At 42.8% G+C, this 17,782-nt stretch overlaps 1 protein-coding gene across 2 annotated transcripts in view; it reads left to right on the plus strand.

The window, feature by feature from the left end:
* palmdb (palmdelphin b) overlaps positions 1–17,782 on the plus strand; it is a 59,328-nt gene that overhangs the window by 20,639 nt on the left and 20,907 nt on the right. For both annotated transcript variants that reach the window (XM_062992219.1, XM_062992220.1), the window contains exon 5: positions 3,724–3,838. In XM_062992219.1, coding sequence (XP_062848289.1) covers positions 3,724–3,838 — 115 coding nt within the window. The remainder of the gene's footprint in view (positions 1–3,723; positions 3,839–17,782) is intronic.

Below are 17,782 nucleotides of genomic sequence, written 5' to 3' on the forward strand. Positions count from 1 at the left end.
ACTCTATTTATTAAGAATTTCAAAAACAAACTTTTCTACACAGTCACCCTCCGATGCATTTTTCCAGCGTTGTACCAACTTCTTAATGCCATCAGCAAAAAAAATATTTCTGGTTGAGCATGTAGCCACTGATGCAGCTCTGCTTTCACATGATCATCACATGAAAATCTTCTTCCCCTTAAAGCTTCTTTGAGTGTCCAAAAAGGTGGAAATCAGATGGAGCTTAATCTGGACTATAAGCGTCTCTCAGTCTCTCAGACACGACCGATTACTACTCCTCCTACTGCACCCTCACTGCTTATAACCAAAATATAAAAGTGCGGAAACTTTTTGAAGATCCCTCGTACATGTGAATGCTATCAGACTGGATTTGATAGTTATCTACAGTGAGCGTGTTTTGATAACGTTTTACTGCATCGCTTAAGCCAAGCGCTGAGCAGAGCAGCAATTTGTGCCCAGTCTATCGGTGACAGCACAGCTGTAAAGTGTTTGTCATAAAAGTGTTGATGGTTCCAGCACAGACAGTGTCAAAGACATCTGTTCCCATGAGTTCAGAAGAGCATATCAGGTCGATCAATGCAACAATAGTGATTATACATAAAGCGTAGGACGACACTACACAACTTTCCAAGTCGTCAGGTCGCTTTACAGTTCACACTACACGACTGGATCTCTTGTAATCGGGAGTCTTTCAAGTCGGTGTGGCTTTCACACTACACGACTGATCGGCGATAGGGGGTCACACACTACTCCATCTATCACAGAAGAATCACAGATGAGTCCATCTGGTCTTTCAAACTACGTTTTGTCACGAATACACACGAAGTGACGAGGGGTTTAATGATACCACGTCCAAAAATGCACGTCAACAAGAAGCGAGCGATCAAAGTTGTTTGTGCGCTGGTATGTAGTGTAAAAGCAAGTAGGAAAAATACATAAATCTGGGTAAAGGAGTGGGTTTGGCTACACGACCAGCAGGGATCATCTGTACTGTTCTGCAGAGAGATGGAGGTCAAATATTTTTGCAATGCAGTCTTAGTATTATGGTTTGGCGTGGACGATAAGGTCACAAATACTGTAAAGCTTGTGTGTGTGCTGATGTATTCTGATATAAACTATATTATTCCCCTGTTCCACATATTTACACTCCTCCTCCAGGGTTTCCCTTCTGTATTTTGCGTTCATAACAATCACAACCTGATCACAACACCTTTCACACTACAGGATTTAGACTCGTCGACAGGTCCAGATATTTAACATGCTAGATATTTTTCTTGAGTCTGCGAGGAATCGACGAGCTGCTCGGACCTAGACTTTGAACGGTTCACACATAGCGATCAAGAGACGATTTTCAAGCCCAGAGCGAACGCCGATTTGCCTCCGAGCTGCCAAATCCAGCGGCACCCTGTCAGCGAGCAAAAATCAGGGCAAAAATTGTGTAGTGTGAACTAGTCATAAGTGACCATCTGAAAAAGTCCTATAGGTCACTTCACTTCATTAGAAAAAGCACATGCTCACCTTTACCCTCCCAGATTTGTAGCTGTCATGCAATCAGGTGGACTTAGTTAATGGTACGGAATTGGTAACACCTAAACGATGGGCCAAGGAAAGAGTATCATCATGCTGTTCAGGTTGCCACAACTGCCTAAGTCAAACATCTTGGCATTTTTCAATCCTATGTGGATGGAAAACAAACCAGACAAGATTGAAGTGTTGGAAAAGCAGCTTGGTGAAGCATCTGTTGACGCCTGCCGTTCATGATCAGTGAATAAGAAGCCAAAAGCAATCTAGAGTAAATCTCCACTTCATTTCCCATTAATGTTCTTGACACTGTGGATGGAAGTCATGCCCCCAATCACAGCATGGCAAAACAGATTTCCTCTTTCCACAGCGTGACCAGCTCGATGGAGGGCTTATCCTGAGGAAATGACATCTTTCTTTAAAGCCATCTATACAATTAAGCCTGCTATGTGAGCCTGCTTTTAGATAGATAGATAGCTACATATATAGACAGACAGACAGACAGACAGATAGATGGATAGCTAGATATATAGATAGACAGACAGACAGATAGACAGACAGACAGACAGATAGATGGATAGACGGACGGACAGACAGACAGACATATAGATAGATAGATAGATAGATAGATAGATAGATAGACAGACAGACAGACAGACAGACAGACAGATACTTTATTAATCCCAAAGAAAATTAAGTAGCAAGTTACATAAATCAAAAGTAATAGTACTAAACTTTGTTAAAAGATAACAAAGCAGTCATTTGTAAATTAGTCAATAAATTATTTTATAAATCTTGCAGAATATATTGTCAGAATGCAATTTTCCTCCCAAGAAGTGTGCAGTAGCTGACCACTTTTTTCCTGTGAACTTGTGCGTCGCTTACCTGGGGAACACACGGCACCAGGATGCGCTATGGGAAGAAGGCGAGCCGGTGGAGGCAGTGTGATGCTTTGGGCAATGTTCTGCTGGGAAACCTTGGGTCCTGCCATCCATGTGGATGTTACTTTGACACCTAGCACCTACCTAAGCATTGTTGCAGATCATGTTCACCCTTTCACGGTATTCCCTGATGGCTGTGGCCTCTTTCAGCAGGATGATGCGCCCTGCCACAAAGCAAAAATGCTTCAGGAATGGTTTGAGGAGCACAACAAGCAGTTTGAGGTGTTCCAATCCAATTGAACATCTGTGGGAAGTGCTGGACAAACAAGTCCGATCCATGGAGGCCCCACCTCACAACTTACAGGAGTTAAAGGATCCGCTGCCGACATCTTAGTGCCAGATACCGCAACACACCTTCAGGGGTCTAGTGGAGTCCATGCCTCGACGGGTCAGGGCTGTTTTGGCAGCAAAAGGGGGACCAACACAATATTAGGAAGGTGGTCATAATGTTATTCCTGATCGGTGTATACTAAAAAGTTTAACAAATATTTGATGCCAGTCCCATTGAATTTTCTTGTTTGGGTGCATTACAGCGTCTTCCGCTCATCTGTCTCTTATAGTTCCTGACTGTCTTTAATAACTCTACAGAAACTACAGACAGTTGTGACGAGGCTTTGTTCCTTTCACATGTTTTCTTTCTGGCAACATCATTTTTGGAAAATATGGTTTGTGTAGTGGGTGGTGCTGTCACCTCACAGCAAGAAAGGTTTGATTTCTCAGTGTGGGTTTCCTCCGGGTGCTCCGGTTTCCTCCCACAAGTCCACAGACGTGCAGTCAGGTTAATTGGAGCTACAAAATTGCCCTATGGTAGTAAAACAGACAATAAATGAATTTCCTATGAAATGTTTTTGCCATTATTGCTAAAATATTATAAAATATTGATATAGTGCACAAGCAGACTATACAAATTAATATAGTCTGTTGTTTTCCCCTAAACAACTAGCAAACTGTGCTAGAGAGTTTATTTTTGGGCAGTTGTAGACTAGCAGTTAAGGTACCAGACTAGCAATTACAAGGTTGCTGGTTCGAGCCCCACCACTGCCAGGTTGCCACTGTTGGGCCCTTGAGCAAGGCCCCTAACCCTTAATTGCTTAGACTGTATACTGTAAGTCGCTTTGGATAAAAGCATCTGCTAAATGCTGAAAATGTAAATGTAATGTTTTTATTCTTTTATTAATTTTTTTAACAGATTTGAACAGACCTGAATGACCCATTATCTGTGTTTCTACCTAATCCACTATTTTCTGAACCTGTTCTGCAGAATAGAGGGTGAAATCGAGGATCTCGAGACACAGGAGCTCAATATTTCAAGAAATGAGGAGCTGATTCTGAAGCAGCTGAAGGAGGTGGAGAAGACGGCTGAGGACATTATAAAGGTATTGCTCGGTTTGTTATATTTTGGGACTCTACAAACCTGCAGAGGTCTGAATTAATGTTCTCCAGCATCTGATAGATTAGTACATTTATAAAGTAAGGAATAAGGATAATCACTCATGAGTTTTGTAGCAGCTGATCAGAACAGACAGAAGAAAAAACGTTTTATCCTCTCATCATTGTGAGTTTTGATTTCCACCCACTGTATTTCTACACAGGAAGTAATTGGAGATTTTCCAACAGGTAAAAACCCTTTCTCGTTTATAATAAATGATCTTTTATATACAGTATATGTACAGATTTCTCTGATTGATAAAAGTCTGTTACAGAACCAATTCAGTATATCTACTCTGCAATACCTGATATCCCCAAGTCCTATACGCCCACACTTATGAGAAGAATCAACACTCCAGTACAGAGTAATGATTGTGAAGCAGAGAAAAAGGGTATGCATACATTTCTGAACACTTTTTATATACCTATATGTGTATGGGAATAATATGTATAGGCATCACTTAGGGTTAAAGTTTATAGGGCTACATGGCATGAAGTTTTGTATAAAAGGTCTGTGACGCTGGGTGAACAAAGAAGGCAGGACAAATTACCATTAAAAAAGCATTGGTCAGGACTGGGAAATCAGGACATACATACATACACTAGACATTAGATCTATTAAACAGGAAACTTGATACTTGACTAGGATACAAGGAACTAAACAAAGACAAGATAATGGGTCTGTCTGAAAACCTAGTGAGCTGCCTTGCTGCCTCAGTAGAGAAGATTCTAATAAGACATGGAGCTCTTAAGGCAGATTATTTAGACACACTACTTAGACAGAGATTACACTGATTATTACACCAATAGTCCGGTTATCCCCCCCTGCAGATCCGGTGGCCTATTACTATTAGTATTTGCTGCAGGCCAGATTGCGCCCAGCCGAACGGTGGCAACGCCGAGTTTCAAACTGAGGAGTTCAGAATCTCGGCGCTGGTGTGCTAGCCACCATTTTTCAATATTGACGATATGGTCACGAGACTAATCGTGGGATAAGGATAAATGCTGGGTCAAATCTTATTTGCAAAAGTGGCGAGACAAATGCCAAGTTGTATGAGAAGCAAAGCAGATAAGGCAGGTGTAGTACTATTGCATTTATATTTTTTACATTGGAATATAAGGGGGCAGCACGGTGGCTAAGTGGGTAGCACTGTCACCTCACAGCAAGAAGGTCCTGGGTTTGATCCCCAGGTGGGGCGGTCCGGGTCCTTTCTGTGTGGAGTTTGCATGTCATCCCCGTGCCTGTGTGGGTTTCCTCCCACAGTCCGAAAACATGCAGCCAGGCTAATTGGAGACACTGAATTGTCCTTTAGGTACCCAGCAGCTAGGATGCATAAACCAGTGCACTGTAGTGCTGGTCCCAAGCCCGGATAAATAGAGAGGGTTGTGTCAGGAAGGGCATTCGGCATAAAAACTGTGGCAAATCAATAATGCGGATCACGATCCGCCGGCGACCCCTAACGGGACCAGCCGAGGAAATAGATAGATAGACATTGGAATATTGGGGGGGTTTTTGAGTGTGTCTGAATATTTGGGGGTGTATTTTGTGAATACGGCCTTGCTGTAAATCTTGCTTCTCTTTGGACAGTGACACGTGTTCCAGCACTTTCTAATATGCCTGGTTTCCGCTGGTCATTAGAATTAATCTTTTTTTTGATCATTGCCCCTGTGCATCCTTGCCATGTAGCTCATTAAACCTCATCTCAAAATAAAGCTTTCTCTAATTCAGAAAAGTTTCATCTCAATAGCAACAAATGCAAACTGAAATATTATTGTCTTTAGCCATGTATGCTGTGGAGATCAGTGTGGAGAAAGACCTGCGCACAGGAAAGAGTCAGGTTCTCTCCTCATCTACGGTGGCCCCCCAGGAGTTCAAGAAAAAAGGCATCAAAGTCTACGACGACGGTAGGAAGTCCGTTTACGCCGTCCAGTCAGCCGGTCAAAAGTCTGAGGATGTGCTGGACGAGCTGAGTCCTCTGGAGGTGGAGGAGCTTCTACAAAAAGCAGCGGAGAAGAAGGACCTGAGCGACGTAGAGTATCATGAGCCAGTCTTCTCCAGCCTCTACAGCAGGTCTTCTACTCCTAATGTCGGGGAGCAAGGCAGGGTTAGTCCAGGTTTTAATGCATCTCACATGGCCAGCAAGACCTCCAGTCCATTACAGCATGAAGATTCCAAGTTCTTACACTATCACATTCCAGATTGGAGTGCTAACGACAATGCTTATGAAAATGCCATAAACATGCAAACAGGCTGTGATGGTGTTCAATTAGAGATGATGCAAGAGCTTGAGGAACCAGTGAAGCTCATTCCAGTGTCTGATTCACACCTGGGATTTGAGAGATGCTCGCCCATTCATCCAAACATCGACTCCACCATCCATGACCTGGACTGTAAGCCTGTCACCATGATATTTATGGGTTATCAGAACGCAGAGTCCGATGACGAAGATGAGGAAATTCAGGCTGAACTGGTGGTGATCGGCAACGACGGAGGAGACAGCGACGAGGAATCTCCGTTATCGTACCATCCACAAGGCTGCCACAGCAAGATCTTCCAGCCTCGGATTAACAACGTTTATCGCTCGGAGATCAGGCCGAGCGTTCTCCGAAACCGCAGCTCAGAAGAGCGCTCGAGACGTGGAGGAGAAGATTTAAACATTTCAGGTACAATCGAAAGAACAAAAAGGCAACGTGGCATCTAACGGCATGCAGATCTCACTTCTGATTTATAGATATAACATATAAATATTATAATATAATAATAATATAGCATTACTGCATGGTCACTGTATTTAAAATACTTGCTGTGTTTTTGCTCTCCACTTTATAATTCTAAACAGTGTTGTGTTTGGATTTAACAATAAAACCAGGTCTGACCCAGCATGAGAGTTGTCGTGAATGTACAGACGTGTGACATAAAGTGTGTCTAAGTAAGGTTTACACCGATAAGGCATAACATTATGACCGCCTTCCTAATATTGTGTTGGTCCCACTTTTGCTGCCAAAACACTAGCCCCCTGAAGGTGTGCTGTGGTATCTGGCACCAAGACGTCAGCAGCAGATCCTTTAACTCCTGTAAGTTGTGAGGTGAAGCCTCCATGGATCGGACTTGTTTGTCCAGCACATCCCACAGATGCTCGATTGGATTGAGATCTGGGGAAATTGGAGGCCAAGTCAACACCTCAAACTCATTGTTGTGCTCCTCAAACCATTCCTGAAGTATTTTAGCTTTGTGGCAGGGTGCCACAGCCATCAGGGAACACCGTTTCCATAAAAGGGTGAACATGGTCTGCAACAATGCTTAGGTAGGAGCTACGTGTCAGAGTAACATCCACATGGATGGCAGGACCCAAGGTTTCCCAGCAGAACATTGCCCAAAGCATCACACTGCCTCCACTGGCTTGCCTTCTTCCCATAATGCATCCTGGTGCCGTGTGTTCCCCAGGTAAGAGACGCACACGCACCCGGCCGTCCACGTGATGTAAAAGAAAACGTGATTCATCAGACCAGGCCTCCTTCTTCCATTGCTCTGTGGTCCAGTTTTGATGCTCACGTGCCCATTGTTGGCACTTTCAGCGGTGAACAGGGGTCAGCATGGGCACCCTGACTGGTCTGCGGCTATGCAGCCCCATATGCAACAAGCTGCGATGCACTGTGTATTCTGACACCTTTCTATCAGAACCAGCATGAACTTCTTTAGCAGTTTGAGCTACAGTAGCTCGTCTGTTGGATCGGACCACACGGGCATCTATTGAGCCTTGGCCGCCCATGACCCTGTTGCCGGTTTACCACTGTTCCTTCCTTGGACCACTTTTGAAAGATACTGACCACTGCAGACCGGGACACACCCCACAAGAGCTGCAGTTTTGGAGATGCTCTGACCCAGTCGTCTAGTCATCACAATTTGGCTCTTGTCAAACTCGCTCAGATCCTCACGCTCGCCCATTTTTCCTGCTTCTAACATCAACTTTGAGGATAAAATGTTCACTTGCTGCCTAATATACCCCCCGCCCCCCACTAACAGGTGCCGTGATGAAGAGATGATCAGTGTTATTCACTTCACCTCTCAGTGCTCATAATGTTATGTCTGGTCGGTGTATATCTACATGGGGCTGTTAGAACAGCATCACTGCAACATTAAAAAGAGGTTATTGCTTTTAATTCTCTCTAAGCTTCTGTAAATAAGAGGAACTGATATAAAATAAGATGCCGGGAAGCACAGTCTATGCTTTAGACTAAAAACTAATAAAAAACAAGCTCATTTGAGTGATCTGCTGAATTTAAAAGCAAATAACACGTAATTCATATCATTTTAGGTATTTAAATAGGGGCATTTATTTAGACATTATTGCGAGAACATTGTGGTCATTACATGTACAATTTCAAACCCAATTTATTTAGAAACTCTGTCTTGACCACATCTAAATGGAGTTCACTTTTTCTTTTAAAGACGCTTCAATTAAGTTCAGGTTTAAGAGAATTTATTCATTATATACAAGTTATATACAAGTACAGACTGAAATAAAACAACGTTCCTCCAGGACCAGGGTGCAATAAGAAACACAAGTGCAAACAACACAATATACGTGGTACAGATACAAAACAGTGTAATAAATACAAGGGACATTTCTAACCTTAAAAAATGAGAGGGGAGATCAAATTAAGCAGTCTTTCCATATGTCTCCGTAATAAACCCTCTTTTCAGGTTATTTAGATTTTTATCTTCTTATATTTTATTTATGCATTTTCTCCCTTTTCTCCCTATTAATCGTAGACAGTTAGTCTTCCGCTGCTGGGGACCCCGATTGCACTCGAGGAGGGTATATTTGCCCGCTCTACGCCCCTTCTGACGCATACACAGTCCCTTATGCGTAGTTCACACTACATGATGTTTGCCCTGATTTTGGCTTGCCGACTGGTCGGTGCTAGATTTGCCAGCTCGGGTGATCGAAACTCGGCTCTCAATACTACTCAACAACTTGATCCGAGCATCTCGCCGGGTGCTCGGCGACTGAAGAAATACTGTATATCTAGCTTGTCAAATATCTGGACCTGAGTTGCTCGACTGACAATGAGTGCTATGTCGGACAGCCAATGAGAACGCAAGATACGGGGTGAGAGGAAACGCAGGGGAGGAGTTATAAAAAGGTGGGACAGGGGCATAATATAGTTTTTATCAGAATACATCAACACACACATGTTTTACAGTATTTGTGACCTGATCGTTCTCTACAAAACACCAACACTGCATTGCAAAAATATTTATTAACCTCGAACTCACTACAGAACAAAGCCTGCTGCTCACGTAGCCAAAACGTAGCTGCACATCAGCGCACAAACAGACACGGTAGTGAATTTTCTCTGCTGCCAGCACTGCCAATTGTGCCCGCTAGATGGCGCCCAGCTGACCGGTAGCAGAGCCGAGATTCGAACCGAGGTGTTTTAGTAAAAAAGATCAAGGTTACCTATCCTGCTAAGAATTTTGCACATGCCACAAAGCATGATAGGCTGCTTACAATTTCATTCTATCATGTGGTACTGAAGGCATCTGCAATGATTTTTTTCTACTCATCGATTTAGGTTGGTAATTTGATATGGTGATGGATGGTGAATTCCAATTCCAAATTTTTAAAAGTGGGTAGAAGGGTAGCACAGCAGGTCATGTCTAACCTACCATCACATAACGTGTAATGGATAAACACGATTTTCAAGTTCAACCTAAAACTGGCGTATAAGCCATTAGGCAAAGAGGTAAAATAAATGGAAGATAATATTCAGTAATGCTTTTAGTTGGATAAGTTTTAGTTGTTTATTTTTTTTGGACAAACCTACAGCATAAAATGATTTTAAGTTTAAACTTTAAGGTCGAAAGTATGTGGACACCTGACTATAAGCTTGTTAGACATTTCATTTCAACATGAAGGGAATTATTTGCAATTCTTTAAATTATTTGAGTTTTAAAGTGTGAAAAATTTGAGCCTATTTAGTCAAAGGAGAATGGTCATTTATTTACGTTTAAAAAGATCTCTGTTCTTCAGTTGTGCCACACTGAATGCTGGGATTGCCTTCAGCGCTGAGGAGGCATCGGATGCTCCCTCGTTATTCAGTCGAAATACCGTTTAAATTTAGGGTGACTTAGTAGGCAGCATTTTAAGGCATCTAAGAATTCGAACAGCCTCCTTCTCGGGGGCGAGCGTAGGATGACTTAAAATGCATCTGTGTAGAGAGATCACTAGGTTTTCGAACACACCCTTAGTGTCTTCACTTCTTAAACCTTTAAAAGTCTCATTAACTGGAAATTTAGGAAACACATCCTATTTTTTAGTGTGTTGCAAGCACCAGATTCTAAATATGTTTATATATTTGGGCAGGTGTAACCTAGTGGTTAAGGTACTGGACTATCAATCAGAAGGTTGCTGGTTTAAACCCCACCACTGCTGGCTTGCTGTTGTTGGGCCCTTGAGCAAGGCTCTTAACCCTCAGAATTGCTCAGACTGTATACTGTAACTGTACTGTAAGTCGCTTTGGAGAAAGGCGTCTGCTAAATGCCGAAAATTTAAAAATACAAAATCCAATAAGGTTGATCAGTGAAAACATTGGAAATCTTTTCCTTGTACTTAAAATCAACAAATCATCAGACTCTTCTTATTACTACATTTTACAAGATGTCCCAACATTTCTGGAAATGTGGTTTGTACCATATTACATCCGTTTTAAACCTGAACACAATAAGTGAGGAGGGGAGTGTCCACATACTTGTGGTCATTTAGTGAATATGCATTAAATACTGTATGCATATGCATTGTTCTTTTAACATTACTGTGTGAAGTCCAGTGATGATGATGTTTTAGCTCCTCTCAGTGGACATAATCAGCATGTGAGACCTAATAGTGCTGCATAATCACATCCTGGACGCTTAAACAATTTAACCCATTTAATAACATTACATTTAATAAACAAAAACCTGCTTGCTGCATTGTTCCTCTCTATATAAAAGATTTGTACAATGTTCATTGATTTTTCAGTATCTAAGCTCAGGAACGATCCTGACTCATGCGGTGTGCTTGTTGTTCCTTCCTCCTCCCACAGACGTCCCCTGCACTCGGATGTGACTGAGCGCCGGTCTGTTGCCTGTAGAATAATAAAACTCTATTTTTTTTGGCCTTTGCTGAGACTTCGATGTAACTTCTTGTCCTCGGTCGCATTTAAGACACAGTGGCTGTTCGAGAGCCGCTTCGTACCATCTGCCTCCGTGGGTGGACTGAAACGCCGTCCCTTGTCTCCACAGCATTGGAAATGAAACTGCCACAGATAGGAAAATGTACAGCTTCCACACGGCGGGATTCTGGGCTACTGTATTGTATGGTGATGAAATAAGAGAGAACAGACCTTGGAACCTGATGTATAAAATTACGTATATTTATGACTATATACTACAAGGTTGATGAAATGATTTAGAATTAGGAGTAAATGTCAGTGTTTGCTGTTTTAACATTGTGAGCGTCTATTCTTGTTTCTTTTAAATGTATGATGAATTCTTTGGGAGTATTTAAAGTAAATTTTTTTTGCTATTTGACGCTCATGGAAGAAACTGTTATTTAAAAAAGGTTTTGTGCAAATAAAACACCAACAAATTAAACAATTAAATGTGACACAAACTTGCTGTATATCCAAAAAATTATGTTTATTCCCATATTATATTTATTTTCTTTATGCATTTTCTCCCCTTTTTCTTGTTTTTAGCGCGTCCAATTGTTCGATTGCATCATGCTTCCTGTCCACCAATGCCGATCCCCGCTCTGATTGAGGAGAACGAAGCTAACACGTGGGCCTCCGACACGTGGGCAGCAGCGGTATGCATCTTATCACCCGCACTTTGACGAGTGCAGTGCAGCTCAGCGTTGTGTACAGAGAGACACACTCTGAGAGCACTCTTTCCTCATCTCTGTGCAGGCGCCATCAATCAGCCAGCAGAGGTCGTAATTGCACCAGCCATGGGAGAGAGACCCCATCCGGCTTAGTCCCGCCCATATCTGAACAACAGGCCAATCGTTGTTCATGTGGCCCCTCAGCCTTAGCCGGCAGGCAGGGCTGAGATTCGATACGATGTATTCGAGATCCCAGCTCTGGTTCCAGCGTGTGTTTTTACCACTGCGCCACCTGAGCGGCATCATTCCCATATTATAAATAATATGATACACTGCTTCACTTTTGTAGTTTGCACGTTGCTTTAGAAAATGAAGAGGCGATTAAAGATCACTGTCAACGTGACGCTCTGGCATTCACGTGATGACATTGCAGGTCAAGTTTCCTTTAGTCGATATTACATGACTAGTGTGTAGGGAATACAAGGGCATCACAACCCTTCAGCTCTGGTCATGTCCGGGTATCTTTCACGTACTGGAAAAATCATTTTGGTCATATATTGTATACTCCATACTAGTTTGGGGTCCCATTAGTTCACAAGTAATATGTAGTAGGCAATTCTGAACACAGCATATAAGCGTATGTCGAGGGACAAACAGGGTCAACATTTAATAAACAGGATATTAGATTAAGTGCACAAGGAAAATATATTCTTTGATTATGGCCAGGCGGGTAGCACTGTCACCTCACAGCAAGAAGGTCCTGGGTTCGATCCCCAGGCGGGGCGGTCCGGGTCCTTTCTGTGTGGAGTTTGCATGTTCTCCTCGTGTATGTGTGGGTTTCCTCCGGAGCTTCAGTTTCCTCCCACAGTCCAAAAACATGCAGTCAGGTTAATTGGAGACACTGAATTGCCCTATAGGTGAATGGGTGTGTGTATGTTTGTCTGCCCTGCGATGGACTGGCACCCCATCCAGGGTGTTACTGAGTGCCTTGCGCCCATTCAAAAACTGGGATAGGCTCCAGCACCCCCCTGCGACCCTAATTGGATAAGCAGTTAAGAAACACGCCAGCTCCACAAACAAGGCAAACTGGTTTACTTCTAATGTATGTAAATAGGTACTCTGCCTGCCATCTGTCTTGAAAGCCCTAGTTTTTATCCTCCACTTTTTATTTTAACATTTCTTTTGGAAGGCTTGTTTAAATGTAATTAAAAGTGATGAGTGCAACTGACTTCTGACCTCGGTTGAATGTGTTTTTTTAATAGAATATCTTTACAACTACACATGTACAGTACAATGAAATTCTTTCTTCACATATCCCAGCTTGTTTGGAATCTGGGGTCAGAGCTCAGGGTCAGCCATTGTACGCCTCCCCGGGAGCAGACAGGGTAAAGGACCTCGCTCAAGGACCTGACAGTGGCTGAATGGCAGAGCTGGGATTTAAACTCTCAGCCTTTTAATTGATAGCCCAAAGCTCTACCCACTAGGCTACCACTGTACCATTGTGCAATAGAGGGGGAAAGGTGTATCTGGACATGCTTGCTGTTGCAGTGCGTGCTGGGACTTGTAGTATCAATGGTGTGTATTCTATATACTGGCAGACTAGATATAATTGTACCTCGGGCTGGATGTGGCCCGCTGGCCTTGAGTTTGACATGTCTGGTCTAGGCTATGCAAGCAAATTCACCTTCATTTTTGAAGTCATCAGTTATTTTGGCTGTTAATAATAATAATGAATTAATTCAACTTATATAGCGCCTTTCATAGTACCCTAGGACGCTTTACATAGAAATCATAATCACAAACAAGATCAAACAGAAACAAAAGAAGACGAGTGAACGTGCTGAGTAGATAAGAACGTTTTAAGAAGAAATTTAAACTCAGCGAGAGAGGAAGAGAGAGAGGAAGAAAGTTCCACAGTGTAGAGGCAGCAGCACTAAATGATCTACCACCCACGGTGGTCAACCTAAACCTAGGAGCAACCAGGAGATCAGCATCCAACATCCTTAACCTACGAGAAGGGACATAGCGGTGTAGAAGATTAGCCAGATAAAAGGGGGCCAGACCATAAAGTGCCTTAAAAGTGAGCACTTACATTTTATATAGAAAACGCTTATTGACTGGAAGCCAATGGAGTCATTCTAATCCCGGGGTGATATGCTTGTGTTTTTTAGACTGGGTCAGCACTCGGGCAGCAGCATTCTGAACGATCTGCAGGGGTCGGAGGGATTTTGAGGGAAGCCCATAGAGGAGAGAATTGCAGTAGTCTAGTTTGGAAGTAACAAAGGCATGTACCAGGTTCTCTGCAGCTCTTAAAGACAGAAATGGACGCAGTCGAGCGACATTTCGAAGCTGGAAGAAGGCAGACTTCGCCAGTGAACGTATATGTGGCTCAAATGACAGGAGAGGGTCAAACAGAACCCCAAGATTACGGGCCTTGGAAGAAGACTTAACAGGGATACCAGCAATAGTGAGGGATGTGTTAGTGAAAGAAGAGACAACGGATTTCATGGATGCACTCGGTGAAGGGGGGTGGGGGGTGGAATGGGGCAGATAGTTTAAAGTTTAGATAAACCTGGGTGTCGTCTGCATAACAGTGAAAATTCAACCCATGATGACGGAATATATCACCAAGGGGCAGCATGTAAATAATAAAGAGCAATAGCTGTTGTTTATACTAGTGAAATTAAGCTTCTTCAATATGTGTCAGTACACTGCTCTATTTGTGCACCATTACTAAATAAAACATTACTGTGTTTACTGTGAAGCATCTCAGTTCAATTTTGCTCCCATCTCCATACTTCACTTAATATTTAATATGGTGTTCCTGGGAACGTATGCACAACCAAACATTTTTCCTCCACACATGTCAAGCTGGATTACTAGCATAGAGATCTGTTTTTGTTTTATCTCACCATTGTTTTAATTCTTCTAAATCAGGGGTGTCAAACATATTTTCATTGAGTCGCCTTTTAAGTCTTGGACATTTTGTTGTTTTTCTTGGAGGCTAAATTCTGTGTTTGGTGTCAAAATGCCAAATTTATTCTGTATATTTATAATGTATATCTACATTTATATTGTTCTCCTTTACCACAGACACGGCCTCATAACACAAGAGACGTACCGGTGTTTCTTCTTAAAGCACAAACTTGTTTTCACTTTCACATCTTTCATTAAATTCCCTCCTTCTGCTTCAGTTTTCTTTTTTTGTACATTTTGGGATTATTTGTAAATATTTCTCAACATCACTTGTTGGAAAACCGCCTCAGTTAAATGCTGATGTGGAAACACCGCCATCTAGTGGCAGGATGCGGTCACTTTACGGGTCACAAAATTGGCATGCATTGTGGGAGATGCAGTTTATTTATGATTTTACAGTGTATTTTGAGACAATCAAACGTCTTTTAAGCTCTCGCGGGCCACATAAAATGATGTGACGGGCCGGATTTGGCCCGCAGGCCTTGAGTTTAACACGTTCTAAAAGCTTGTTTTAAGTAAATGCATTTTTTGTGGGGTGCAGGAACAGAAATGCTTACGATAAAGTTTAGTGCCACTTGTTTTCAGTGCAACTGTTGTTTCAGCTGTTTTCTTGCTGTTGTCTTGCAACTCTTTTCGGGTGACTGCAGGATTATAATGATATTTATTTCTAATCATTAGTATAAAAACAAAACACTTGTCCAGGGATGATTTATAGTTTCATGTATTGTTTTAACTTTTTACTGTCCAGTCATGTTTAAGATGTTTGCTATGGCTTTGTTTGTTTGGTTTCTCCATACATCTATAGCAACATACACAGATCAGCCATAACATTAAAACCACCTCCTTGTTTCTACACTCACTGTCCATTTGATCAGCTCCACTTACCATATAGAAGCACTTTGTAGTTCTACAATTACTGACTGTAGTCCATCTGTTTCTCTACATGCTTTTTTAACCTGCTTTCACCCTGTTCTTCAATGGTCAGGACCCCCACAGGACCACCACAGAGCAGGTATTATTTAGGTGGTGGATCATTCTCAGCACTGCAGTGACACTGACATGGTGGTGGTGTGTTAGTGTGTGTTGTGCCATTTGTTTTTTATTTTCAAACCATTTTGGCTGTGTTGAATAAATACAGCTCATATTTGCCAGAGGATATTCATTTTTAACTAATTTTAGAATTGTTATGTCAATTCCTTAAATTAGCCTAAAATGGCTAAGCTATACAAAAACTGACACATTTGTTCCTAAGGACAAAAAATTTCCCACTGAAAACCATTGAAAACACAATTTTTTTTACCCACATTTATCTGAACATAAACTAATGCTTTCATTTAGGTTAAGATTTCATTTTGAACTACTAGCTTTCAATTTTTAATTTATATATTTTTCTAACAGTTGGCACTACTAGAGAGAACCAAAACAAAATAGGACTTTGTTTGGGCTCTCGCTCAGGTTGTTTATGTAGATGTACTGCAGCCATGGGTATAAGTATTAGCAGTAGTGCAGGAGTGGTCATTTTGGAGATGGCAAGTCATTACAGCACCCAGGAGGCGCTGGGATTGATCATGCACTCTGAGTGCGAAAATGACCAGCTGGAGTCCAACTCCAACTCATCTGAAGATGACAGCAGAGAGGACATGGATGAAGCAGCAGCAGAATGGACTTCAAAAAATGGCAAAATATTTGGCAAATTTTAGGCGCTCCGCTACGTCCCAGCAGCCAGAGATTTGATCCGGGGACCTACACACTATGCCGCTGCCCGGATCAGTGACTCGACGTCCAGCTTTTCACTGCTGCTGACGGATGAAATTCTGCAGCATATTGTGGCAATGACAAACCTGCATGGGAGACATTCAATCACAGACTGGCGAAATGTGGACACAGAGGAACTGCAGACTTACATGGGGCTGCTCATTTCGGTTGGTGTTTACAGGTAAAAAAAAAAAAATCAACCCTCAGTCTCTGGAGTAAGAAATCAGGGGGGGAGCATTTTCTGGGCTACAATGTCCCGCAAGACGTTTTACCACATCAGCCGAACACTGTGGTTTAACGATAAGCTATCCCGACGCTGTGACGACAAGCTGGCTGCCTTCCGCAAAGTCTCCGCAAAGGATATGTGGATAAAACCGCCAGCCGATGCTGTTTAGCCCAGACACGGACATCTGCGTGGATGAACAGCTCATCCCATTCAGAGGCAGGTACAGCTTCAAGCAGTACATGCCAAAAAAACTGGCCAAATATGGAATAAAGATTTGGGCACCCCGTGCTGTCAAAACATCCTACGCCTGGAGACTGCAGGTGTACACAGGTAAAGCAGCTGGCAATCCAGCTGAAGTCAACCAGGGGATGAGGGTGGTCCTGGAGATGACAGAGGGGCTCCAGGGACACATCATTACCTGTGACAATTTTTTCACCTTCTTCGCACCGGCAGAGGAGCTGCTCAGGAGGAAACTGGCCCTGGTTGGCACATTTCACCGACACAAGCCTGAGCTTCCCCTCAATTGCTCCAGGCAAGAGCGAGAGTGCTCTTCTCCTCCACCTTTGCTTTTACGAAGACCCACACACTGGTCTCTTACATCCCTTGACGGGGCAAGAATGTGCTGCTCCTAAGCACGAAACACCGCAAGAGGTGGGAGAAATGCCCCACACATCAAAAAGAGAGGGCGTCTTCCCCGCTCATCAGCTGCTGCAGGAATAGGTGCAGATATGCAGGGTGCTGCTGCAGACCCCTCTCTCATTCGTAAATATAAAGGCAGGAGGCAGTTCAACTTTTGCACAGACAGAAAGAGAAGAGTTGGGAGCACCTGCTGTACACTTGGAATATTCACATGCAAGGACCACATTCTGTCCATTTGCAGCCTCGACGCCACATGAGCTGAACTCTCACGCTCAGACACATACTCTCTCTCTCTCTCTCTCTCTCTCTCTCTCTCTCTCTCACCCTCTCTGTCTCTCACCCTCTCTCTCACTTGTTCTCTCTCTCTTTTGCCCTCTCCCCCTTTTTGGTTGACTCATTTAAAATAAAAAAATATATATCTTTACAGC

This window comes from Trichomycterus rosablanca, chromosome 3 (genome assembly GCF_030014385.1).
Source record: "Trichomycterus rosablanca isolate fTriRos1 chromosome 3, fTriRos1.hap1, whole genome shotgun sequence".
In the NCBI taxonomy this organism is placed as follows: Eukaryota; Metazoa; Chordata; class Actinopteri; order Siluriformes; family Trichomycteridae; genus Trichomycterus; species Trichomycterus rosablanca.